Below are 25,423 nucleotides of genomic sequence, written 5' to 3'. Positions count from 1 at the left end.
GATCATGTAGATTCACGTGCAGTTATAGAAATAATACAGAGAGATCCACGTATGCTTTACCCAGTTTCCATAATCGTGGCATCTTTCAAAACATAGTAAATATCACAACCAGGATATTGTCACTGATACAGCCCACTGCTCTTATTCATCTTTTGCTAGTTTTACTGGTAGTCATATGTGTGTGAGTGTTTGCATGTGTGTGTGTGTGTGTGCAAATTCTATGCAATTTCATCACATGTTGTGTTTATGTATGCCAATAGTTTTTAAATGGTTTGTGCAAACAGAGGCTTCCCCACCTTTTCAGGGGCCCTGGTTAAGTTTACTTTTACCCTCAGCAAAATAAAGGATTGATTAAGCAAATAGAGTAAACAGGATTGAAGACAGGACGAAATATTTAACCAAGGTCAGGACAAACTATTTTCAAGAGCAAGCTCACTGACCTCAGTCAGTGAAATTTTAGCCACCTCTGCATCCTGTTTTCCACCCCACGGGTTTCTCCTTTCTTCGTCTCATTTTTCCACCAATCCCAAAGAGGGAAGCATCCTTGACCTATTCCAGATGCTGGTCTCTCTGTGTCTTTGTCCATCTGTGTCTCTCTCTTAGTTCTGTGGCACTGTCCCTCTGCCTCATGCTCTCCCAACCTTAACCCTCACCCGCAGTACGGACATTCAAAACATCACCTCTCAGGAGCCAAATACTGAGAACCCCCAGGAGCACATGTTGGCCACCCTGTTGCATTTCTGTGTTGAGATAATTATCAAACAGATAAACTCCAGCCAGAAAAGCTAACATCCTGGCCTGACTCCAACTATGTGGAATCTGAGCTCCTCCCTGGGCAGGAGGGTCTGTCTAAGGAGATTATGAAACTCCTGATGGGAAGAGGCAGGGAGAGGAAAGTGGATATAACAGGATTGCAGCAATGGAAACACAGCCAGGTCCCAGCTAGAATGGAGGGCAAGCTGTACACAGGAGAGGACTACAAGAAAGTTCGACTCCCAGGACTACCTAAAGACGAACTACGCCTTCGATTCAGGCACCGTAGCTGAAGATGAAATCTTGAAATTTAACCTGAAAAACCTCTTTGAAACCTTCTCTTCAGGTGAGTGTCTGGTCTCCATCTCAGGGAGAGACAGGGCTGCACCTGACAGGAAGAGCTGCCGGCGGCAGCGGACCTGTCCTCTGGGACACTGCTCACCAAGGATGTTGCAAAGGCAGCTCAGCCTGTGAACCCATGAGGACCTCTGCTGCGTGGCCACTGAGCGGGACCTAAGCACTGGCCTTAGAAGCCAAAGAGCCAGGCTTGAGTCTATGACAGTCAGTCTCAGTTTCTTCCCCCTGTGAAATGGGAAGGTAACTCCTGAGCTGTGGGGCTCACAGGCTCATGCTGGAGGGGATTTGAGACAACAGACATGAGCACACTGCCCGCATCTGACTATCTCTGCCCGTCTTCCCTTAAAGCCGGGCTTTGTAGCCTTGGCTCATGAATCCCCTTGAAAATCTGAGGAAAGCTCTGGTGCACAGGCGTGCACGCGCACGCACACACACACACACACACACACACACACACAGAGTCACACTCCTAATCTTCTACTCAGAATTAAGAGTTCATGGATTCACAAAGCCAAACCTCAGCTCAGTTTACAAAACCCTGCTCTTGGGCATCAGGCTGGGTGATCAGCAGGGATTATCGCCCAGGTTCCTCAGTGCACACAAGGAGAGGCTGAGGTGGGAAAGAGCAGGGTGGCCAGCCCAGGTCAGACTGCCAGTCAGCGGCAGCAGCAAACTTCAAGATCAGTTAACGCAGGGCTGCCATGCACAGTTGGGCAGGAAGTATACTGAACAATTAGGGGGTTACTTAGTCACTCAGCAAACATTGCCTGACTATGTAATCAGTGCCAAGAATGGTATATTAAGCAATGTCCACAAAAATACAGAGGAAAGAAAGCTTAAGGCTCACAGAGACATCTGAGGAGACTTTCTAGAGGAGGGACCGGCACTAAGCCTTGAAAAATAGACAGGTGTATTTCAATGGAGAGCGGAGGAGGGAGGAAGCAGGGAGAAGAGAGCAGTGCACTTAGTGCTACTCTGAGGCAAAGATCCTTCCCCTCAACTCATCACCAGATCCCCTTGCCTCCCCTGATTGGCTGAGCCAGTTTTGAACCCACTGGCTCAGGTCTTATCCCTTATCAGAAGCTCTGTCTTCTGCAACGAGGAGGTGGGAGAGTTGGCCATGGGGGGTCACTCTCACTATTGTTTTAAACCCAGAGTCAGAAGACTGTTGGAAATAAACCAGTTCCAACCAAGAAGTCACTCTGAAACCTGCCCAGAAGTGCAGAACTTGTCCTATCAGGCCTCTGGTAGCAACCCTTGGGGCAGCAGGGGGATGTGGTGTGTGCCAGGCAGTGCCCCACCCGCCAGCCGTCACCCCCTGAGCCCCAGGCGTGGGGGTCTGGACTCCCCACACAGCCTGGCTGCTACCCAAGGCAGGGTCGGGTCCCCTGTGAGCCACCCTCCCCTACTGGCAAGCCCTGGGGCAGGGCAGAGCCTGGAATCTCCATCCACCACAGCTGGGCCTGGAGTAGGGTGTCCCCCGCTCCCACGCACCTGGAAAACACTGTCTCCTGCAGCAGGAGTGAGAGGTGACGTCCTGAGGAACACTGGCCCAGGCCCCACCGTCTACCAGCTGCTCTCGGCCTGTGAAGCCTTCCGGGAGATCATCGCCTCAGACCACTTGCAGCAGAACCCCCAGGAGGTGAAGAAGTGGCTGAGGAAGGAGCCAGGGGCCTACGACTGGTCCCCAGCCATGCAGTAGGTGTGTGAGCTGGAGGGAGACAGGTACCCACGGCCACCATCTCTCTCAGATGAGGTCTCCCCATCACCTGCAGGCCAGAGCCTGAACCTGCCACCCTGCTTCACCTGCCACTTCCCTACAGGTTCTTCCTGACCTGGGTCTCTGACCCAGAGCACCTTCCTCTCTTTGAGTCAGTCCTGCCTCCAGCCTCAGAGCTGCCTGTGCTCTTAGCTTTGGTTACCCTACTGGGCTCACCATACTTTGTATCCCACTCATCCTGCAGAACCAGCTTCAGTCCCTGCCTCCTCCTGGAAGCCTCCCCTGATTGCTCTAGCCCACACAGATCTCACTTTCCTCTGGTGCAGCTTCTCCTTAACCCTAATGTTGGAGGGGGACTTGTTATGGGAAGACATGGGCTTCAAGGAATCCCCCTGAAGCACTCTTACAAAATCCCACAGACCAACAGCACTGACCCCTCCAGGCACCTTCCCTATCCAATTCACAGAGAGGGAACCCATCTACCAGAGCCCCAGGGGGCACAGGCAGGATGCTGGCCCTGATTTTGCAACTGAGGAAACTGAGGCCCAGACATGGAGAGTGGCCTCTAGGCCACCTTAGAGCCAGGACAAAGATCGGAGTTTAAATTCCTGACCCATCCTTGGGCCGTGGGGCTCTGACCTAGTTATAGGTAGGGGCAGCCTGAAGTGGGACAGAGCTGGAGGGTCTCTAAGCACAGGGTCTCCACATCAACCCAGCCTGGGCTTCACTCATTCCTGTCGTCATTCACGGACAGCATTCTGATGGTCACGCCTGCTTCTGGGTACTGGGACTATTACAGTGAACAGACAAAGTCTCAGCCCCAAGGAGCTCACATTCTAGTAGGGAAGACAACACAACCAAGCTAGATAGAGGTAGATATTCAGGGAAAAACAAGTGTTCTAGAGAAGAATCTTCAGCTGAGTAGAGGCCTACAAGAGGTAGGGGTGCTGTGTTAGGTGGAATAGTGTCTTAATCACCTCGGGCTGCCATAGAAATGCCATAGAAAAAAAAAGAAAAAAAAAATGCCATAGACCCAGTGGCTTAAACAAAGACATTCATTTCTCACGGTTCTGGAGACTGGAAGTTCAAGATCAGGTCTGGTGAGGGCCCTTTTCCTGGCTGGTAGACAGCCGTCTTCTTGTTGTGTCCCACAAGAAGGAAAAGGAAAGTCAGCAAGCTCTCTAGTGTGTCTTCTTTTAAAAGGCACAAATCCCACCATGAGAGGCCCCACCCTCGTGATCTCATCTACCTCTAATTACCTGCCAAAGGCTCCATCTCCAAATACCATCACATTCATGTTAGGGTTTCAGCATATGATTATGACGGGGACACAATTCTGTCCACAGCAGATGGTAAGAGGAGGCCTCTCCAAGGAGGAGCCCTCAGAGCAGCTTCCTGGGTGAGGTGAAGGAGAAAGGATGTGAAGATCTGGGGAAAGAGAGCGTCAGGCAGAGGGGACAGCAAGGGCCAAGGCCCAGCGATGGGAAAGAGCATGTTTAACAGAGCATATTTAAAGGGTCAAGGGCTGCAGGGAGGAGGCATGAGGATATGTTGCTTAATGGGTACAAAGTTTCAGTATGGGGTGATAAAAAATTTTGGAAGCAGACAGTAGTGATAGTTGCACACATTGTGAATGCAATTAATGCCCCTGAATTGTACATTTAAAGTGATTTAAATGGCAAGTTTTTGTTATATATATTTTACAACTTGAAAAATTAATAAGGCAAGGTATCAAAAATTGAATTATCAAGAAGAAAGATAAATAGAAGGAGAGGAAGGAGGAAGTGGACAAAGAGGAAGGAAGAATCAAATGTCAAATCCCCTGTCACCTACCAGCTGTGTAGCCTTGAGCAAATCACTCAACCTCTCTGTGCCTCAGTTTCCTCATCTGTATAATGGGGGAAATACGATCTCCCTCAAAGAGTTGCTCAACAGGTTAAATCATGGGCCTTGCCCATAGGGAGCCCCTGCACAGGGGGTGAGGGGTGGAGGGATGTTGTTATAATTGTCATCATCACCTCCATGACCCTCCCCCACAGGAGCAAGTGGCAGGAGAAGGAGGCCCATCTCCAAAGGACAGTCACGCGGGTTACTGAAGTGGGACGCGAACCAGCCGCACCCACCGGGACCCGCCCAGGTGCCACCAGTTGACTGCGTGCTGACCCTGCTGGCCCTGGAGTGCGCCTGCCATGACGTGGACACCTACCGGGCGGCCGGGCGAGGACTGGTCAGCCTGCTGAAGCCGGGCGAGCACCTGGTCACCGCGGTAGCCCTGCGCACCCAGCACTACATGGTGGGCGCCAAGAAGTTCTTTGGGCTCCACCTGGAGAAGGAGACGGTGGAGAAGGCCTTGCAGGAGGCCGGCTGCCAGGTGCTGAGGTGCCGGTACTCCCCTGTCAGCTACTCAGAGGCCCACTGCATCAATGAGGGCAACTGCTTTGTGGTCGCCCGCAAGATTCCCGGGGCCTGAGGCCAGCCTGGCAGAGAGGGCCTGCCCCAGAAGGGAAGTCAGGGCCAGCGTTTCTTAGAGTGTCACTCCACAGCCCACTAATGCAGGACCAGCCTGAACTCTACCCCTTCATTCTTATTACTATGTCCCAAGATCACAGGTGAAAAGCAGGGTCTCCCCGCCCCCAGCCCAGGGATCTGTCCCCCACACCCTTTTCTGGCTCATACTGCACCAAAAAAACAGGAAAATAAAGTGGCTCAGCTAGATATTGCCTTAATTTTGTTCCTCCCCCACCCCCCGGAAGCAGACCCGCAGACAAGGATTTGAGACAGGATCCCAGGAAGCACCAATAGGAGCGTGGGAAGGAAAGCAGGGAAGGCAGACAGACAGGCAGGTAATAAAGCGTGTGTCACCAAGCCCGTCACCACTGCGGGCAACTGGAGATCACCCGTCGGGGGGCTTCAGAGTCGCCCCACTCCAGGAAGTTGCAGCATTTGTCCACCAACTCCCAGGGTTGTGGTTGAGGGCTGCCCAGGGTGCATTAATTGGCCAGGACTTTTGAGCCTGCCTATCATGTGCAAAAGGGAGAGACACTCTGACAAAGACTGGCAGGGCTGGTCCCTGGAAGTTGGAGGGTGGGTCTGGTCTGGGCAGCCTGGCCCTTCTGCTGGAGGAACAGGACCTCAGGCTCTCAAAGCCCAAAGGCATCTGCAAGAACTAGATGATTTCTGGGCCAAACTCCTATTCCCCCTTGGGTGGGAAAACCAAGATCTGGGAGGAGAGCTGACTGGTTCCTGATGGCTCAGTGAGTCCACTACAGAGCCAGAGCTGGAGCCGCGGGCCAGGTTAGGATGGACCTGGATGTGGGGTGGAGCTGCCGGGAGAGGGTACAAAGGAAGATCTGGAGAACCCGGAGGAGGCAGGGGCCTGTACCCAGCCCATGGACTCTGTGCCCCTCATTCTTTCTTCCTCGGGTCACCCCATGGGCCCAGTACCCTGGGCTTAGGAGGGCAACCAGAGGTCCAAGGCAGCTCCCCCAGAATACCTGTGAAGTGAGGCTACTATGGACCTGGCAGGTGCTGGAGCCCCAGGGAGTGGTCAGCTGAACTAGGCCAGGCAGGGCAGGGAGTCAGGCTGCTCCATCCATACGACCAAGAAAATAAGCTCTTGGAGCTTTGGGAAGACCTGGGTTACATCCCTAGAAGAAACTTCACGAAGTCCTGTGTCTCTCGAGACACTCCTTGCCCACACAGCCGGCCAGCTCACATCCAAGCCAGCTCCTGACTCTGGGCTGACTTGTTCTCTCTGGGATGTGGGAGAGCATTGGCCTTTCTCCACCAAAGCCTGGCTCATACAAAGCCCTTCACGCTCTCTGACCTGTGGCATGGGCCCCTCACAGCTCCCAGTGTCTACATTAGTCCATGCTCCATCAAGCAGTCTCCCACAGCAAATGCAGTCCAGCCTCTGCCCTGTTGGAACCGTGGGCCTCGGGAAAAGGTGCCAACAGGTAACGGCCCACGAGGCTCTCCACAACCTGGCTGCTGCCTCGTGTCCTGCAGCCACCACGCAGGGCTCCCTGAACGTCCAGCCACTCCCACCTGCGCATCCTCGCTACAGAAACTCGTTCTCTCTCCTCCAGCCCATGCCCCAGCTCTGAATGGCTTCCAACAAGGTGTCCAGGCCACAGCAGTGACAGGGAAGGGCTGAGCCAGGACTCTTCACCCAGACAAAAGGGCAGCCTCCATTTGCTAACCTGCTGCTAAAGTCCAGTGTTTTCCAAACTGCTTCTATTGTGTTCTTGGGGGTCCCTGAGCCTTAAGGCAGAGGGCAGCAGCAGGACAGTCCTCCTTTCAATGTCAGCTGGGACATGGGCTGCTGACAGGAGAGAGGGGGCAATGTGAGGCGGCAATGGCTCTCCATGACCACCAGAGGGCAGTGCAGGGCAGAAAGCTGCTGGCAGATGTGCAAGGAGAGCAGATTTCAGAGGTTTGCTTGGCAAGAAAATTCCATGCTTGGGCCCCCTTTTGGCTCAGTTGGGTCCTGCCAGCCCTCACCGAGCCCAGAGCCATAACCAGACCCCTCAGAGGAGCCTGGAAACCATTGGACAGGAAGAGCCTCCATGATACCGGGACTTGCTGTCTCCGTGGGTCCTGGACACTGCATGTCAGCTGGGAGTCACCTGGGGAGCTTGTTCAACTATGGATTCTGATCCCATAGGGCCAGTGCAGTAGGGCCTGAGATTCTGCATTCTCAACAAGCCTCAAACTATCCTGATGCTTCTGGTCCAAAGGCCATACCTTGAAGACGAAGGCATTAAGGAATGCATCTTGATTTCTGCTTTCCCCCTGAGTAACAGGGTTCCTGGGCACACCTTGGAGTCGGCACACCTAACTTCCTGGCCCCTAGCTCCAGGTGAGAGAGGGAGGAGGCCCAGCACTCCAGCCAGAAAACATCCCCGGTTCCCTTTCTCTTAACCCAGGCCTGGTGGGCTCTCCTCCCTCTGCGCTTTGACAGCCTTCTCCTCCAGATGGAAGTCCTCAAGGAATGGACTGAGGGAGCCCCCAGACTCCTCACTCAGCAGGATTTGCTGCTGTTGAGGTCGGCATGTGTTTCAAACAACTAGATGCCTGCCAGCCAGCCCTTCATGGCTAAGACACCCCTCAACCCTCCACATCACCTGCCCTCCTCTGAGCTCCTAAGAGGCAGAGGGGACAGGGTGGATTAACATGAGGACCAAAGATGCAAAGTGGCTTCCACAAAGGCGCTGCCCTTCAACATTCCCAGCACGAGTCCCTCAAAGAAGGCTGGGGGCTTGGACTGGGGTTCTCACCCTGGATAGGCATGAAGTCACCCAGGGAGCTGGAACCTTCCTGCAGCCTGGGAACTCCTCCAGACCAACTACATCAAAAGCTCTGGGTTGAGGGACCCAGGCAGCAGTATTTCATAACACTCTCCTGGGGATTCGAGTGTGGAACCCAGATGGAGAACTACTCACCTGGGCCACTGCTCATGGACCACCTGGGGCTCTAATAAAATGCATATTCTGAGTTGATAGGTCTGAGATGGGCTGAGAATTTGCATTTCTAACGTGTCCCCAGGTGATGCCTCTGCCGATCCCAGAACCAGTCTGGGAAACAAGACTACAGACAGGGGGACCTCCTCTTGTCCCCCCAGGCTGGGCCCATGCTAGCTGGGGGAGGGGGACTGAGGAACACAATAAAGTGGTCCAAGTGCAAAGCAAAGCAATGACCCCCCATGGACCACATCCTTCAGACCTGGGGTACTGATTCACAAAAGCCTTCTGAATCAGCAAAGCCAGATCCCTCTGTGCTGCCTCTACTAATATGTCATTGGGAGCATCCAAGAGGCACTCATTCCTTCTAGAAGTTCATCCACAGAGCAACTGTCTGTATTTTAGCCCCACTTGCTCTCCTGCCCTCCCGACTACAGTGTCCAGCCACCTCCACTTGCCAGACCTCAGCCCCTCTAACTCAGCAGGTGCAAAGGCAAAGTCCCCATCCCCCATCCCTCTCCTGCTCCCCCGTCCCCACCCCAGCGAGGACACTTCCGTCCATGCCCTCACCCATCCCAACCTCCTTCCTCTCTCACCATCAGTTGTCACCCTGGGTCACCCAAGCCTCTTCATGTTACCTCCTAAACAACTCTTCAAATCTACCCAACTGCTCTCAACCCCATCGCTGCCTGAACCCAGCCATATTATCCTCACTTCAATTCTGCCATGCATTCCTGACCGGTCCCAGCCTCCATTATCTGCCGTTTTGTGCCTGATTTTTATCTTCTCCACCAGCCAATGAACTCCTTGGAGCGCACAGGGCCTGCCACACAGGAGGGGTTTGATAAATGCATGAAGGAAAGAGTCAGGGACCCTGGTGTCCAGTCCTGGCTCTGTTCACTCACTTGCTGACCTTTGGCAAGAACTCTTTCCCCTGGCATCACTCTCCTCATCTGAAATGGTACCCAAAGATGCTTAAACATCAGTTCTGAGATCCCCGTAGGGCTTACTCCCCCCGACAAGCCAGGAGGGTCAGCTGAGTGTCCCAGGAGAGAACAGTCATGGGGCCCCCTGATCCCAGGGGTGACCCCTTTTTCTCTCCCTCTCCCCTCACCACCAGCCAAGCCCTTCCCTGAACCTGGATGTCCCAGCCTGAGAAGGGTCAGGGCTCTCCCACCCGCAGACTCTGGGCTGCAGGATGGGCATCAGAGGGAGCTTGTTAGAAATGCAGACTCTCAGATCCCAGCCCCGACCTGCTGAAGCAGACCTGCACTTGAACAAGATCCCCAGGGGCTTCTCCTGCATCACAACCTGAAAAGCCCTGATTTAGAAATGCAGAGATGAAGATAGGCTGCTGAGGGGGAGGAAGGGCAGAGGAGAGGGAGCAGGGCTCCTTCCCAGCAGCCTCCTCTCTGGCCTTCCTCACCCTCCTGTCTCAGCTCAGTGGTTGGGGGTCCCCACCTCCCCACACAGAGCACATTCTCCCTCCTCACCCCCTCCATTCCCACCACATCACCCATTTCTTCCTTCATGGCCCATGTTATTCTCTTTCCTGTCTCTATCCCCTTCCCTCCCCGGAAAGGACGTTCTTTCCTTCCCTGGTGTACCCCCCCACCCCACCCCGTGCCCATCACAGGGTACCAGGCACCAGCGGCACAAGTATTGCTAAATAAAGAAGTTGACTGTGTGAAACTTACAAGTATGGACTTCACCCTCTGAACTTCAAAGCTGCCAAAACCATCTAATCCAGCAGCTTTGTCCCATTCTTTACATTTCAAATGGGCCAGAAGCCAACAACTTTGTACTTCAGGCAGAAGCAGAACATGGAGATTTCAAAAGCGTGCACCAGGGTGGGGTAGATTGCAAAACTGACCAAGAGTCTTCCCTTTCCAGTAGGCAACTTGTCTTTGCAAATGACTTGGCTGCCCCTCCCACTGGGAGGTCACATCTATTCCTCTTCATCACGTCCCCACTCCCAACCTGGGCGTGGCCACGTGTCTTGTTTTGGTCAATACAGCGTCAGCAAAAGCGATGCTGGCAGGGGCTTGAAAAGCGCTTGCACGTGGGCTTGTTCCATCTCTCGCTCTTGGTATTTACCCAAGAGAGTTGTACACAGATGTCGATACCAGCTTTGTTCATAATTGCCCCAACTCGGAAGCAACCGAGATGTCATTCAATAGGTGAATGGATGAATATACTGTGGTCCATCCAGATAATGGAATATTATTTGGTGCTAAAAAATAATGATCTCTCAAGCCCTGAAAGTCATGGAGGAACCTTAAATCAGATTACTAAGTGAAAGAAGCCCATCGGAAAAGGCTACATAGTCCATGATTTCAATTACATGATGACATCCTGGAAGGGGCAAAATTACGGAAACAGTAAAAGGATCAACTTTCGCAGGATGGCGGAAAGGAAGGATTAATAGGCTGAGCACAGAGGATTTTTAGGGCAGTGAAACTACTCTGTATGGTACTGTAATGGTGGATACATGTCTTTACATACAGTTGTCAAAACCCATAGAATGTACCCCAAGAGTGAACCAAATGGAAACTATGGAATTTGAGTGATAATAAGATATCAGTATAGATTCACTGATCGCAACAAACGTACCCATCTAGGGGCGGATGTTGCTAGTGGGGGAAGTTGAGGGACAGGGGGAAAGTGGGAACCCTCTGTACTTCCTGTTCAATTTCACTGTGAACCTAAGACTGCTCTAACAAAGCCTCTTTTTTTAAAAAGTGCTCATACACTGGAGCTTGTTTCCCCTCTTGCTGCTCTGAGGAACCCTGTGACCTGGAGCATGTAGGAAAGCCCAGGTGGCCTCTGGATCCTGGTGGCCGTGCCCACTGCCCCAGCTGATGTGGAGCCAACTGCCAGGCAAACGAGTGAGGGCCTCCCAGACAGACCACCAGCCCAGCCAAGGTGCCAGCTGAGTGCAAAGAGTGGCCAAACCAGCCCTGCCCAGCAGCCCTGCCCAGCCAACTCACAGAATAATGAAATAAAAATAAATGCTTCTCGGGCTTCCCTGGTGGCACAGTGGTTGAGAGTCTGCCTGCTGATACAGGGGACATGGGTTCGTGCCCCGGTCCGGGAAGATCCCACATGCCGCAGAGCGGCTGGGCCCGTGAGCCATGGCCGCTGGGCCTGCGCGTCCGGAGCCTATGCTCCGCAACGGGAGAGGCCACAACAGTGAGAGGCCCACGTACCACAAAAAAAAAAAGCTTCTCATTTTCAGTGTCTAATTTTGGGGGTAAGTGGCTACCACACAAAAAATAACTGAAACAGATTTTTCAATTAAAGTGGCAGAGCAAACACACATTTGAGCTCTATCTGTTCTGAAACCCCACTAAAATGACAGTAAACATTATTTAACACCATAAACCCACAAGGACAAACTGGAAAGGAGATGACAGCACCACGATTTTGAAAGCTGGGGGTCAGCCTGATGAGTGGTCCCTAACTTAGCTGCATCACAAGCCCGCAGTGGTGGATGCTGGAATGCAACATGATTTGCTTTAGGAGACTGGACTGGCTGCTTCTGGAAAAGGCAGATCAAGTGGGCTGACTGTGGGCGCACAACAGGAGGATTATTGAACACTGTGTGGGATAAGGCCAGGTGCTCATCAACCCAGTGCAGCTGGCACTCCTCACCCACACACACAGGACCAAGGTGGGTTCTCAGAGAGGGCGAAACAGAGGGCGGCTGGACCACGGACTACGAGTGGATGGGAGAAGCACCATCCTGAAAATAAAAGGATTATGAAGACTTACAGGCTGAATATCAAGGCCATCCCCTGCCCCGGGCTTCTTCCCTCTTACTCAGCTTCCAGAATGCCTGCTGCTAGGTGTTTTTTCCTCTAGAGGGAGGCCGGGTGGAGGGGGTGTTCTCTGGAGAATCTGACCAAGGTAAGAGAAAATGACTTAAGGTGTCCTATTGACCTAAGAAATCGACATTGGTTGTCCCCTAACAAATAGCTCAGCCAGATCACCTCCCCACCATGAGTACAGAGCTTCTAACCTCTGCAGTGCCCCCCTCCAAGTATGAGCAGACAGCTAAGGACACCACACATGTGAGGAGAACCTAATCACTAGAGAACAAAACAACAGGAAAAAAAAGCAACATGGAAGAAACAGATTGCTAGGAAGAAGAAATTTACACCATAATTACTGGCATCTACAAGGAACAGGTTCTGTCCTGTTGGGGCCAAATCAGGGCTTAAAATGGTAGGAAATCCAGGAAAGGCAAATGTAAGCTTCAGCAGAGGAGCCTGGAATTCTGGAAGGGAAGGGTCCTCCACCCCAGCCCCTCATACCCCACATGGGAAGATAACAAAAATTCGTCCAAACTTCCTTAGGGGTCACCTGACGTGACCTAACACTCCAGCCACATTGGCCTTACTGTCCCCAAACCTCAGCCCTCCCTGCCTCAGGATCTTTGCATGTGCTGTTTACTCTGCTTTGCATGCCTTTGGCCTTGGCTGTGGCCATACTTGGTAGATCCTCCCCTTAGCTCTAAACCCAGGTAGTTTATCTGCTCCACCTAGAGCATCTTTCCTTCCCCCTTCACCACCAGCATGGTGCCACATGGTTTTGCAAGGCTCTGTGGACCCGTCATCTTGTTTACCACAAGTCTGTGAGCTCCATCAGGTCGGGGACAGGTCTTAACTACTATACACCCAGGGCTGGAACATGGCATGTTACCATGGGAATCAGCACAAATGAGCACATTTCTCAGTTAGCCATTGTCCGCTGAGCTAATTGTCACTGGACACAGCCCTCAATTGTCCTCCCCATCGCTGTATCACAGAGGGCAGTAGAGAGTGGCGGTCAAAGGCATCACTACCCGGGTTTCAATCCTGATGCCGACACTCGGGTTTATGAACCTGGGTAAGTTAGTTAAGCTCTCTCCAATGCTGTTTCATCATATACAAAATGCGGTGATAGTGGAGATGAAATGAGTTCATATATAATAGTAAGCACTCAGCATCTCGTCTAGTGCAAGGTAAGCGCTATGAAGTGTTGGCTGTTGTCAGGACTCCTTCCCTTTTAATTCCACTCATGTCCAGTGAGCACAGAGGAGGAACCTCCCACCCTGCTGGGCAGCCAGGGATCAATCAGTGGCTGAGTCAGAGATGGCTGGAGGGTGTGTTCCAGCACGCAAAGCCGGGGGGCTCCCAAGGAGGTCCGTAGGGATTTAGGGAACCCCAAGGAAGTCAGTGGGCCCTGAGGGAGCTCCCCTGAAGGCACAGAGCTTGACCCTGAAGGAGGAAGATGAGGAGGACATCACCTTTCCAGGATGACACAATCAGGAAGGAGGGGAAAACACCTGGCGTGTGCAGGTGAGGTAGCATTATGAGGAGACTATGATAGGAGAGGAAGCTGAGGCGTGAGTGGGGACAGAGCCCAGCTGGGTTGGATGGATGGGATGGGCGACTGGCTGGATTGGGATGTCACTGTGGGGGTCAGCACCGTGCAGGCTGCCCTGGGCTCCTGCTTCAGTGGCTGCCCTGGTCACCGACAGCCTTGCAATGGCCATCGAGCTCTCTGAGGACCAGAACAGGAAGTGGAGCCCAGCACCTTGACAAACACCAAAGAATAAGCGAGCACACCTTGGGAATTCTTGAACTTGGAATCCAGACTGGGAGTGGCAAATATTCATGGAATACTTGAGTCTTAGAATCCAGCTTACAGGTACACAGAAGCTGAGCATTCTGGAAGCCTCTAGAAGACAGGCATGTTCAAGGCTGGCCCAATTCTCTCCCAGATTTGCCCTGTGTGGTAGGACCCTGGTCTGGTTTTTGGATTCTTCTGAGGAAAGTGGGAACCTGGGTGAGGCTGGGCTCTGAGGCCCTGCCCTCCCCACACACCTGGATGACAGTGGGTGGGTTTCTCCTGACATGCTGAGTTTATCTTCATCTGCTGGTGGGTCCTGAGCTCCACGTCGGGGGCACAGCACAAGGGCCTTCGGGACAGCCCAGATCATACTGCACTATCGGCGGTCCAAGCAAAAGACGGGGGTGAAGGTTTGTTCAGACCCACCCCCCACCCCTGGCATGGCCCTGAAGGCAACGTCTTGCCCATCTTGCTCCCCATGGGTGCTGGGATGTCTGGGGAAGCAGGAAGGGCTCAAGGGGCAGGAGTCATCCCTGGGGAGGAGGGTGATGGGGCCTTAACACAAGGAAGGACACACATTCATCCACTGAGGAGGCTGGTGGGTGAGTGTGTGTATGGGTGTAGGGGGGAGTGAGTGAGCTCCCCGTCACTGTGGGCTATGCAAGTAGAAGCTGAGAGCTCCTGCAGGATGGAGGAGAGGGGCTCCTGCAGCCCAGCACCCAGTGGGAAGTTGGTCTAGAGGAGGTACCTTGTGGCCTTCCCTTTAGTCCTCAGGCTGAGGGTGGGTGTGTGACATGGGTGTGGCTGGCTGCCCCTGAGAGGGGGCATAGCCAGGGTGACCACCAGGAAAGAGGGAAGGAGCATGGGAGAGTCATCAAGGGCTCCTGCAGGGGCTGGCGTGGGCTTAGAGGGGTTTCCCCAGGCAGAGGGGCCGGTCTAGGGCTGATCATCCTGCAAAGAGACTGGTGTGATGAAAGGCAGTGGGAAGGTGGGCAGGCATGGGGCACCCAGATCAGGAAGGCTGGGTGGCTGGTAGGTGCTGGACCAGAGGATACGAGGCTGGAGAAGCAAGAAGGGTCTGAGTAAATAGGGTCTGGCATGTGAGGACTCCTGACGCCTCTTCCTTGGGAAGCGGAGGGCCAGGAGCGAAGGAGGGTGACACGCTTCTCTGTGGCCATGGTGGAGGGAGGGTCAGAGGCTTTCCCAGAGGGAACATGACCGGGAAATCCTTACTTTGTAGATGCAGTGGCTCCTGCTGGAGAGGCTGGCCCAGCTGAGACCCGACGGGGGCCGAATGCCTACAGACAGGGGGAGTGCACATCCATAATTCAGGGAGAAGTCCACTTCATGCTGTTGGTAGCCTACCCCCTAGGCTGAAAAGAAAACAATGAATTTCTCTTTGTAATGATAACTTCTGGATCTGAGAAAGATGGCCACTGTCCATTCTGCCGCCAGTAATTTACCCGCCCCGCCTCTCACCCGGGGTTATCTTGCTCATTTTAGACCTCAAAAGGCATAACTGCTTGTATTTCCTTCAATACCACAAAGAAGAAAATCTTTTCTACTGTGGCAGCAAAGGCAGAAAGCTTCTGAAATCCATTATGAGAGCCCAGCATTTGGCTTTCAGACAGTCAAATGACCCCCTCGCTCCTGCATTGCAGTGCTGGCGGCCGGTGGGCTGGGGAGTAGAAAGGTGGGACGGAATCCCAAAGTGGTTGGGAGAAGGACACCATGGATGGAACCCGCCCAGTGTCTATCTTTCCCAAGAGCTGGCAGGAAAGGGGAGTCCCAGTGAAGGCAGGCCCCTCAAAGGCCATGGAGACAACCACCCAATTCACGGATGGCAAAACTAAGACTCCAGGAGAGGGGAGCAGCCTGAGGGTACAAAGCCGGGTGGTAACCCTGTGCCCCGGAGTTTTAGCCAGGAGTTGGAAAGCCTGGATTCCAGGCGCAGCTGGATCTCTCATCAGCTGTGTGGCCTTGAGTGTTATGTGTCACCCCTCCCTGACATGAGGTAGTGGAAGGAAGGTGTTGCCCGGGGTCTCCTCCAAGGATCCGAGGCCTCTCCTCTCCAACTCATCTCTACGGTGCACCAGCGTAAAGGCAGGTGACCTGGTGGGGCACCGTGGTGTCCACGGCAGGGCAGCCAGGGAGGGCCTCAGTGACATTTGAAGCAGGAGGTGAGGGAGGGAGCCACACAGGTATCAGGGCAGATGCCTCCCAGGCAGAGGGAACAGCAGGTGTAAGGACCCTGAGAAGGGAGATCGGCTGGCAAGTTCCAGGTGCAGGCTACGCAGGTATGTGCGTGCGTATGTGTGTGTGTGTGCAGGCCTCTGTGTGCGTGTTGTTCATGCAAGGGTCTGTGTGTGTGCACACCGGGGACATGTGCCTGCAGATGTGTGTGTGAATGGTGTGCTGTTCGTGCGGGCCTCTGTGCGTGTGTGTGTTCACGTACCCGTGTGTGTGGAGAGCCTTGAGGGCCACTGTAAAGCCCAGGCCCTTCTTCCGAGTGAGTTGAGAGCCATTTCAGACCCTTGAGCAGAGGAGTGACATGACCAGACTTAGGCTTCAAGGCCCGCTGAGGGGGCCGCGTCCCTGCCTGGGCGACTGGCTGTCGCCCTGGGGCCACTCCTGCCCGGGCCTAGGACTGGGCTCAGTGGTGCCTCCAAAGCTCTGTTCATCAAGGCAGGAAGCAGCGGGGTGCAAGGAGAGGGGAGAGGGGAGCAGCAGAAGTGGGGCGGGAGGGGGGCAACTGGGCTCAGCCTGGGCGAGTAATTGTGGAAGAAAAGTCCAGAAGGGAGATCAGAATTACCCTCTGTCAGGGTCTCAGCTCAGAGGGCTTTGTAAATAATGCCCCAAGTAATTAAAAAGAGAGTGTGCTCCCCTCCTCCTGCCTTGGGAGAGAGATTCACCTGCAAATAAATTAAAACCGAATCCAGCACATGCATGACTGCAGCGCTCAGTCTGTGTGTGAGCTGGCGGGTCCCCTGAAGATGCCTGAGCACCAGAAGCGGTTCTGCTTGTGCTGCTCCGGCTGCAGCCCTGGTGGGCGTCCTGGCTTCCGGCTGCAGCCCTGGTGGGCGTCCTGGCTTCCGGCTGCAGCCCTGGTGGGCGTCCTGGCTTCCGGCTGCAGAATCCCTCTGAAGCGGAGCAGGACCCTATGGCCCTTGCCCCCGCCCCATGTCCTCTGCCTGCCTTTTGCCTGTGGAAAAACTTTAGCCAAAGAATAAGTTTAATCGGAGAAGTGAGAAAATGCAGAAACAAAGGAAAACAGTCAAAGAAGACCAAATAATAATAGTTCAGTCATTAAGCACAGTCAAGGACGTTTAATTCCTCCTCAAGGGCTGTAGATAATATTCTGAGCCAACTCCTGTGAGCTGTCTTATAGATACTGAAACCTCCACCGGGTGGAAGAAGTTAACGACATGATGACCAGGCTGTAGCCACGACATAAGCTGCCACAATTCCAAGAATTGGCCTCAGGGAAACGGGAACACACCGACCCTGGAACCGAAGACTAACTATACCTAAAACAGTCAGGATGACGCTGGTCAGACCACCGATGACCAACTTCAAGATGCCTGTCAGAGCTGACTGTGCTGTTTCTGCATGTAGCCCCCTCCCTCCGTCTATAAAAGCTCTTGCCCCCTGATTTTCACGGGGGGGTAGTTGACCTTTGGACAGGCGTCCGCCCTCCACCCACCCTCCGACCCCGGTTGCCCGCATACAAAATGAAGCAAACTTTTCTTTCCACCAACCTGGCCTCTTTATTGGCTTTTGAGCGGCGAGCAGCCGGATCCCACTTCTGGTTACCCCTCTGCCCTGTGCTGACGCTCTCTGGGCCCAGAGCACTGTCCACACCATGCGGTGAGGGCGGTATGGGGATAACTAGGCCTCACCCACACTGAGTTGTTTTTCTATCGGGGTGGGGCTGTCTGTAGAGACGGCTCAGTGCGGCCCAGGCTCCTCTGACCTGCTGAGGGGCCGTCGCTGACCATCTGGAGAGCGGGAAGAAGGCTTTGGCTGATATACTGTGCGAAAAGGTGCCGGCATTGAATGGGTTGATGGGACAGCGCTTCAAAAAGAAAAGAAAAAGGGCTATGCAAATTCAAGGTAGAATTACATTACGTAACCCAAAAATATCAACAGACTCCAGGCTGAGCCCTGCTTCTGCGTGGTTGAGAAACCATCTGGAGTCCTAAATGTATCCCCCCTCGGCAGCAATCCTCCTCAGGGAGAAGGGGCTCTTTTGGTGAGTATTAACTCGAGTCCTGGCACCATGTGGGCCTGAGAGAGGCCATGGGGTCCGGGTCCCCACCTCAGAGCAGGACCCAAAGGTCTGGGCCCCAGGCCTGCCAATGGCAGTGGCTCTGGCCCAATTGCTGGCCACCCCATGGTCAAGAGGCCTTGTAGGTGGAGGAAGCCAGGGGGACTCTTGGAGCCTAGAAGGCCAAGTTCTGCCTACCAGGAGGATGTGTCCCACCTCACCTGCAGGCTGTCCACATGATGGCCCACCTTGCTGAAACACCCCATTTTGTCCTGGCAGAGGCCCAGGGAGGAGAAGTGGGAACTCTCTCTCACTCTCTCTCTCTCTCTCTCACACACACACACACACACACACACACACACACACACAGGAAAGAGGACCCATGCCTCCCTCCCAGCTGAGGGCTCCAGCCACCTTGCTATGTGCATCCCGCTTGCAGAGCGCTCCACCCCCCAGAATCTGTGACCTCCCCTATCCAGCAGCCAAAACCAATTACTGACACCCAATTAATCAACTCTTCCTAGAAACTGAACTCCCAGGTAGAGTGGCAGGGACACGCTGAGGACTGCCTGAAATCATGAAAGGGAGTCAGTTTAAGTGTTCTGACCTGGGGGGCTGCAGAGGCAGATTTAGCCCCCTTTTCATCCTCTTAAAGCGACAGAACCCTCTAGAACTCTGTGCCCCTTTCAGGGAGCTGGAATCTGATCCGATGGAGTTGTTCCCCACTACCCGCCCAGGGAAGATTATTTGGGCAAACTTTGCTTTCAAGCCCTTGTTGGCAGGCGATGATGGTGGTAGTAGTAACAGCTCAGTTAGGAAGCACCTACTATGCACCAGGCACTGACTTTCCATTATCTGTGACTTTCTACTTGAGCTAAGTGCCATTGTTCTGGTTTTATAGTCAAGGCAACTACAAGTTGGTGGGTTGAAATCAAGAAATTGGCTGAAACTCACACAGCTGGTGAGTGACGTGCCCACCTTAGAAGGCGACCCCCACCCCATCCTGTCCCATCCCTGGCACTCTACGCTCCCTCCCTTGCTTCATCTCACCCCGTAGCACCTACTCCATGTGACTCACGGCGCATGTGACTCAATCATCTTTTTCGTTGCCGGCCTCCCACAAAAGAATCTCAGGTCCGCAGAGGCAGTGACTTTCACTTCATCTGTTCCCCAGTGCTACAACTGTGCCTGGCACAGAATGGGCACTCGGTAAATAGTTGAATGAATAAATGATATGTTATGAGGATGTTCCAGGCCTTGCTGCCTGTGTCCAGAATCCCAGTGATCCAAGCTGAAAGGAGAGAGATGTCCAAAGGGAGGTAGAAACAGTTCTCATGAGAACCTGACCAAGGCGTTGTGGAGGAGGTGACCTTTGCTGCAAGCCGTGGAGGATGGAGAGGATACACTTAGGTAGAAATGGGGGAAGGGGATATTCCAGGCTGTGGGTTGACATCAGCTAAGGACCTGCACAGAAGAAGGGTCTGGAAACCTAGAGCAGACCAGCCCCTGGGTAGGGCCGAGAAAGTGGTACAGGTGACGTGGGACCACAGACCAGGTTTTTGATAGACTGTAGGGGAAGGTGTGAGGTCAGAAGCAGCCCTGGGGTGTCTCATCCCAGCCAGGCAGCTGCACCCCAGGGAGATATAACAAGCCTTCTCATCAGAGCTGCCAGAAAGATGGATTGCCTTCACCGAGGGGCCTCCGAAGTGAGCATTACTGCCTGCCCCCTTCTGCACCTCGCCTTGGAAACTCTGCAGTCCCAGCCCACGCTGCAGCTAGAGTGAGAAGGCAGAAAGCCCTCTGGGGTGACTGAAGCCCTTCACTCTAGATGAATCACACCTCTAAGTGGCCCCCTACCCACCCTGAGTGGCAGGATGTCACCCCTTCCAAGCGGGGACCAGAGAAGGCTGTCAGCTCCCGAGGTCTGAGCTTGACAGGGGCTTGGGGGGAGGGGGGGAGGGGGGGCCGCGCTCAGGGACAGCCTGGAGTGAGCCTTGGCTCTGGATCAGATGGAGGCTCAAGGGCTAGGAACCTGACCCCGCCGCTCTCTGGTGCGAGGCAACACCTTTGGCGTCTCTGAGCCTCATTTTCCACATGTGGGAGAAAAGCTGCGCTGAGCTGGACCAGTCGGACTCTCCGGGGCTTGGAACTGGGATTCACAAAAACCTAGGGAAGCTGAGGACTTGGGGGCTGAGGGCACTATCCTGAGGCAGCGTCATAGAGCCCGTGAACACAGAAAGCAGAGAAAACTGGTGTGCACAGGAGGCCTTGGCGCCCCAGGGAAGTGAGGGGGATGCAGTCTGAGTTATCGATGGGTTTTCCCAAGCCAAACCTTCCCTCTGCTGCATTTCCTGGCCTGGGCTTCACTGAGACACTCCACATCCTTATAAATTCTCCTCTCTTTTCTCAATCTCTTTGAAAGGATTTTAATTGTATAGTAGATGGTGTTTCCAAAAGCTACAACAATCTCTCTCAACCCACATGCTCATTTGCAATAGGCCCGTGCCACTCTTCCACATTAGTGAGATCTATTTCCCCTCCCCTGGCCCTGAGATTGTGACTTAGCCAGTGGAGGAGGCATCAATGACATTCCGGGGCTTCCAGATCTGAGCATTAAGAAGACCTGGCAGCTTTCACTCGTGCGTCCTGAGGGGAGCCAATGACCAGGTAAAACCGTCACTTCCCTGAAATCACCATGCTGTCAGGAAGGCTCCGCGAAGCCACCTGAAAATCCCATGAGCTGAGGAGGCCTCGGGTTCAGGCCCCAGTCTGGTCTTTGACTGTGTGACTCTATTGTTCTAAGTGTCAGAAATGCCATCCTCACCCGACACCCCAGCCAGGTCCTGTGAGCATCCCACCTGGACTTCATAGAGCAAAATCGGCCCCAAGCTGAGTTACCCTTCTCCTCCTTTCACAGTATCTTTATTCAGCCCCTAGTTCATTCAGTGAGCGTTTCCTCTACAAATGGCTAATAACCATAAGAAAATATGCTTAGCCTCATGAGTAATCAGAGAAATGCAAATTAAAGCAAGAATGAGATTCACCTTTCTGTTTATCAGTTTGGCAAAATGAAGACTGATAATAACTGCTCTAGACACGAATAGGACATACTGGGGGGTCTCAGGTGCTGGGAAGCCAGCAATTTGGAGGACAATTTAACAGCATCTATTAAAATACAAATTGTCTGTATCTTCCAATTCAGCAATCCCACGTCAGAGTTTGTATCCCAGGGAAATACTCGCACATGTTACACAAAGAGGCACGTGCAAAAGTGTTCTCTGCATGTAGTCAATAACAGTGAAACTCTGGAAACGTAGCACACTTCCGTTAACAAGGGCACTGGACCCCGCTCTGGTACACAAGGCCACCATTACCATGGATGGTATTTTATGCCATATTCATGCCGTAGCATGGATGATATACACAGACGACATACATAAGTGACACATAGCACGTAAGTGCTGATACTGAAAGATCTCTAAGACATATTGTTCAGTGAAAGTGCATCTGTGCAGTATGACATTTGTGTAAACACCCTCAGAAGAACTAGAGGTACAAAATTTCAAGCATAAATGCAAAATGTAAGGTGCGAAAATGAACTCAGGAAACTGATAAAACGTGTTCTCTGAGGAGGTTGATGGAACTGAGAGGGCCAAGGGGGCTGTCTGTCTCTCGTATTTTTATTTTTTAATTTTCTTTTTATTATTATTATTTTTTTTTTGCGGTACATGGTCCTCTCACTGTTGTGACCTCTCCCATTGTGGAGCACAGGCTCCAGACGTGCAGGCTCAGCGGCCATGGCTCATGGGCCCAGCCGCTCCGCGGCATGTGGGATCCTCCCCGACCGGGGCACGAACCCATGTCCCCTGCATCAGCAGGCAGACTCTCAACCACTGTGCCACCAGGGAAACCCTTATTTTTATTTTTAATAATGATAATATATTTGTGTGTTTCTTATGTTATGAAACATAATTTTTTAAATTAGTGTTTATGAATACCCATGGGTGCAAGTGAGAAGAAACCAAGCTGAGGAGAGGGCCAGGGTAGGAGTATGAGCCTCAGACTCAGGGAGAGCACAGGAGCGGGGAGATCACTGGACCCAGGATGGTCAAGGAAAGCAGCCTGGAGGAGGGTGCCCCCAAAGGCTGTACAATAAAAATAGACTTCTAGAAAAAATGAAGTAAACCATAAAGATACACAAAATATATGTTCACATTTTTATGATTAGATTCAGCAAGCATAAAACTACTCTGCTAACTGCCATAAGTTTCCACACGCTTACTCTCAATTTCTATATTCACTGCAGGCCAATAGCCAAAAGTTTACAAACTGACAGCATCCACGGATAGCCCCCACCACTTTAAGCAGCCCTAGGATGGACCCTCTAACTAACTCTCAGGGCCAGTCACAGCCAAAGATGACCAAGAACCTAACTCTACCTTCCTCTGGAGAATCATCTCCCCCCGTCACTGTGCGTCTACAATTCTCAAATCTGGACGAGCATTAAATCCTCTTTCCTATGTCTACAGACTCCATCTTTAATAAGGGCCAGAGTTGGGGGATGTTCTGAAATACTTCTTAAAGCACTGCTACTGGGAAAACCAGTAAGAGGAGGCTTGCTGAGAAGCACGGTTTTCTTGCAGTCGGATTCCTGGTTGGCAGGTCAGTGATTCTGGGTTCTGGTTTTCAATCTATCACCAACTAGCTAAGAGACAAATAAGATTTCTCTGGGTGTCATTTTCCCTCCCTATGAACTGAACAGAAAGGCATCTCTGGACCCTGCAATGTCAGCACCGTGTTTCCAACGATCTAGAAAATGCATATCGCCCCATAGGTTCAGACGTCAATGGCCAGGACAGAAATCATGGTGAGATCCTCTGGGAAAGAATTCCCTGGTTAACTAGTCACATGAGTTAATAGGTCTTATTAAACCGATGACTGCTGTCCCTCCCTAGGTGAATCCTGGCACTACCACAGTGCTGAACTTGCTAACTTGTGTTTGCCTTTTCCCAAAGGCAATCTGTTGGTTCTCTGACATTCGAACCTCTGATCAGTTCACGGTCATGGACAGACAAGTGAATCTGGAGAAGCAGTACAGCCTCCCATGCAGAGGAACATAAGTCCCATCTTTGACAGGGACCCACTGCGAGTGCCTGAGCACACCCCTCCGCTCACTGGGCCTCAGTTTCCACATCTACAAGGAGGGAAATCAAACTAGCTGTTCAACTAGATGTTCTCTAAAGTCCCCTGCAAAGCTCTCTATTTTTGTATATTAATTTGCCAATTATCACTAGACTTTCATCATAACACAAACCTTTGTAAAAGATCAATGTCACTTCTGGTCTGGATCACCAGGGGGATTTCCTCCATCCTGACCACATTTTCCACTCACTGTCCCACGTAAAGCCTGTCGCAGCAGCTAGACCCATTGAGAGTGTACCGCAGTCCAGGCACTGAAGTCACCTCTCTACCTTGGTTAACCAAGGTCGTCTTCAAAGCCATCGGAGGAGGTAGGAACTATAACAGGTACTGTTCTGAGCTCCACTTTACAAAGGGAATTGTGACCCAGAGAACTGAAGTAACTCACCCATGGTCACACAAGTGGAATGCAGGAGGCAGTCTGGCTTTAATCAATGTCCACTGAGCCCCTACTATGCGCATATAAGACCCTGCACAGAATCAATATTTGGGGCCACCTGTGATGGTATTTACGTTATGTTCAAAAACCAATTTCTCCTTCTTCCCAAGCAGCCAAGGGAAATGCAGGACAAGTTGACTTTCCTTTGTCAATATTCCATATACCAAAGAGAACATTAGCAGGTTGTGCCAGGAGATGCAGCTCTCAGCACAAATACCTCCTATTATCACCGAATCAATGGCTCCAGTGCTCAGTTTGAGAGTACTATCCTTAAGGAAGGAAAAAGCTTTCTAGTGAAATTCCAATTTCCCTTTACAAAAAGAATCCTGGTAAGACCAGCCAGGGGGCCAGATGGTTGATGCCCAGGTGGGCTCTGAAATTCAGTGGGAGGGCTGTGTACAGGGAGAGCTGAGGTTCTCACTTCACAGGAAACCCCGGGAAAACAGGAGAGGTATTTCTAAAAACCTGTAGACCTTAGGTGGGCCTTCCTGAAGAAAGACACCTTAGCGTGGTGGCTAAGAGCATGGTCTCCTGACCCACATGGCTTGGGTTCGACTGCCGGGGCCACCACTTATTGGCTCTGTGATCGCAGGCCCGTTAATTAATCTCTCTGTGCTTCAGTTTCTTCATCCCTAAAGCACAGACAACAGTAAGGTTCTGTGAGGCTTCTCTAAGTCCATACTGTATATGTAAATGGATTCGAATCAATATTTGGGACCACCTTTGGTGGTATTTACGTTATGTTCAAAATACGTATGCATCAGCTGTTATTATTATAAGTCTTGGTAACTCACAAAGCCCACTATTTGGAAACACAGAAGTCAAGGGTTCCAGTGTGGGATTTCACTTCCTCATGAAATATGCTTCCTTATAAGAATAGTGATGACCTTCCCTGAACACAACGCAACAGGAATGACTTTCTTTTCCTTCCCTCCACCATCTAAGTGTATCCCATCTCCTCTCCTTCCCAGGCTGTTCCAGCGCCCATGGCCTCCACCCCTCCTCAACATGCTCGCAGCCTCCTCTACCCCAGACTGGGCTGTTCCTTGATTGTGGAGGAGTCAGCCTACCGAGAATGGGGGCTGGATTTTTCCTCTGTTTCTCTTCGCACCCCTGACTCATCCCCCTGGATCAGCCTGGGTCACCTCTTCCCATCCTCCCTGAGGAAGGCTGACACAGGGCTGGGCCCACAGAAGTGATCGGGGAAGGACTAAGTCGTAACAAGTGACCACAGGGGTCAAGCTTGCTGAGAAGACAATCTGGGGTGAAACGCTGGTCACAGCTCACCTGCAAGCTGTCTACAGAGCATGGCCTCCAGCAGTCCTAGAGGGGCTGACCTCTTCTCTGACTCCTGCCAAGACTACAAATCCTGGCTGGGGTTTGATTCCTGCATTTTGTCCCCACCTGACCCAAAAGCAGCTCTCACAGTATCCCCACTCACCACTCCCTAGGAGCTTCTATGTGGGGGGCAACAACGTACCCCAGACTCCAGGCCCTGAATTAACCCAGGGTCCTCACTCTCCCTGCAGCCTTCGGCCCCCAAGTCTTCAACTAGATCCGCAAACTATGAGCCTGTTCAGTGCAATGGGGTAGGCTCAGGCCTAGGGGTC

At 52.5% G+C, this 25,423-nt stretch overlaps 1 protein-coding gene across 1 annotated transcript; it reads left to right on the top strand.

Moving 5' to 3' along the window:
* Window positions 1-947: 947 nt before the first annotated feature.
* INMT (indolethylamine N-methyltransferase) lies at window positions 948-5,300 on the top strand. Its single transcript, XM_065884400.1, is given in 5 exon segments — window positions 948-983; window positions 985-1,099; window positions 2,628-2,835; window positions 4,870-4,918; window positions 4,920-5,300. Coding segments are annotated over 5 exon segments (789 nt in total).
* Window positions 5,301-25,423: the final 20,123 nt, after the last annotated feature.

The sequence above is a fragment of the Phocoena phocoena genome, chromosome 9 (genome assembly GCF_963924675.1).
Source record: "Phocoena phocoena chromosome 9, mPhoPho1.1, whole genome shotgun sequence".
Lineage (NCBI taxonomy): Eukaryota > Metazoa > Chordata > Mammalia > Artiodactyla > Phocoenidae > Phocoena > Phocoena phocoena.
This window is presented reverse-complemented; position numbering and strand designations above follow the sequence as displayed.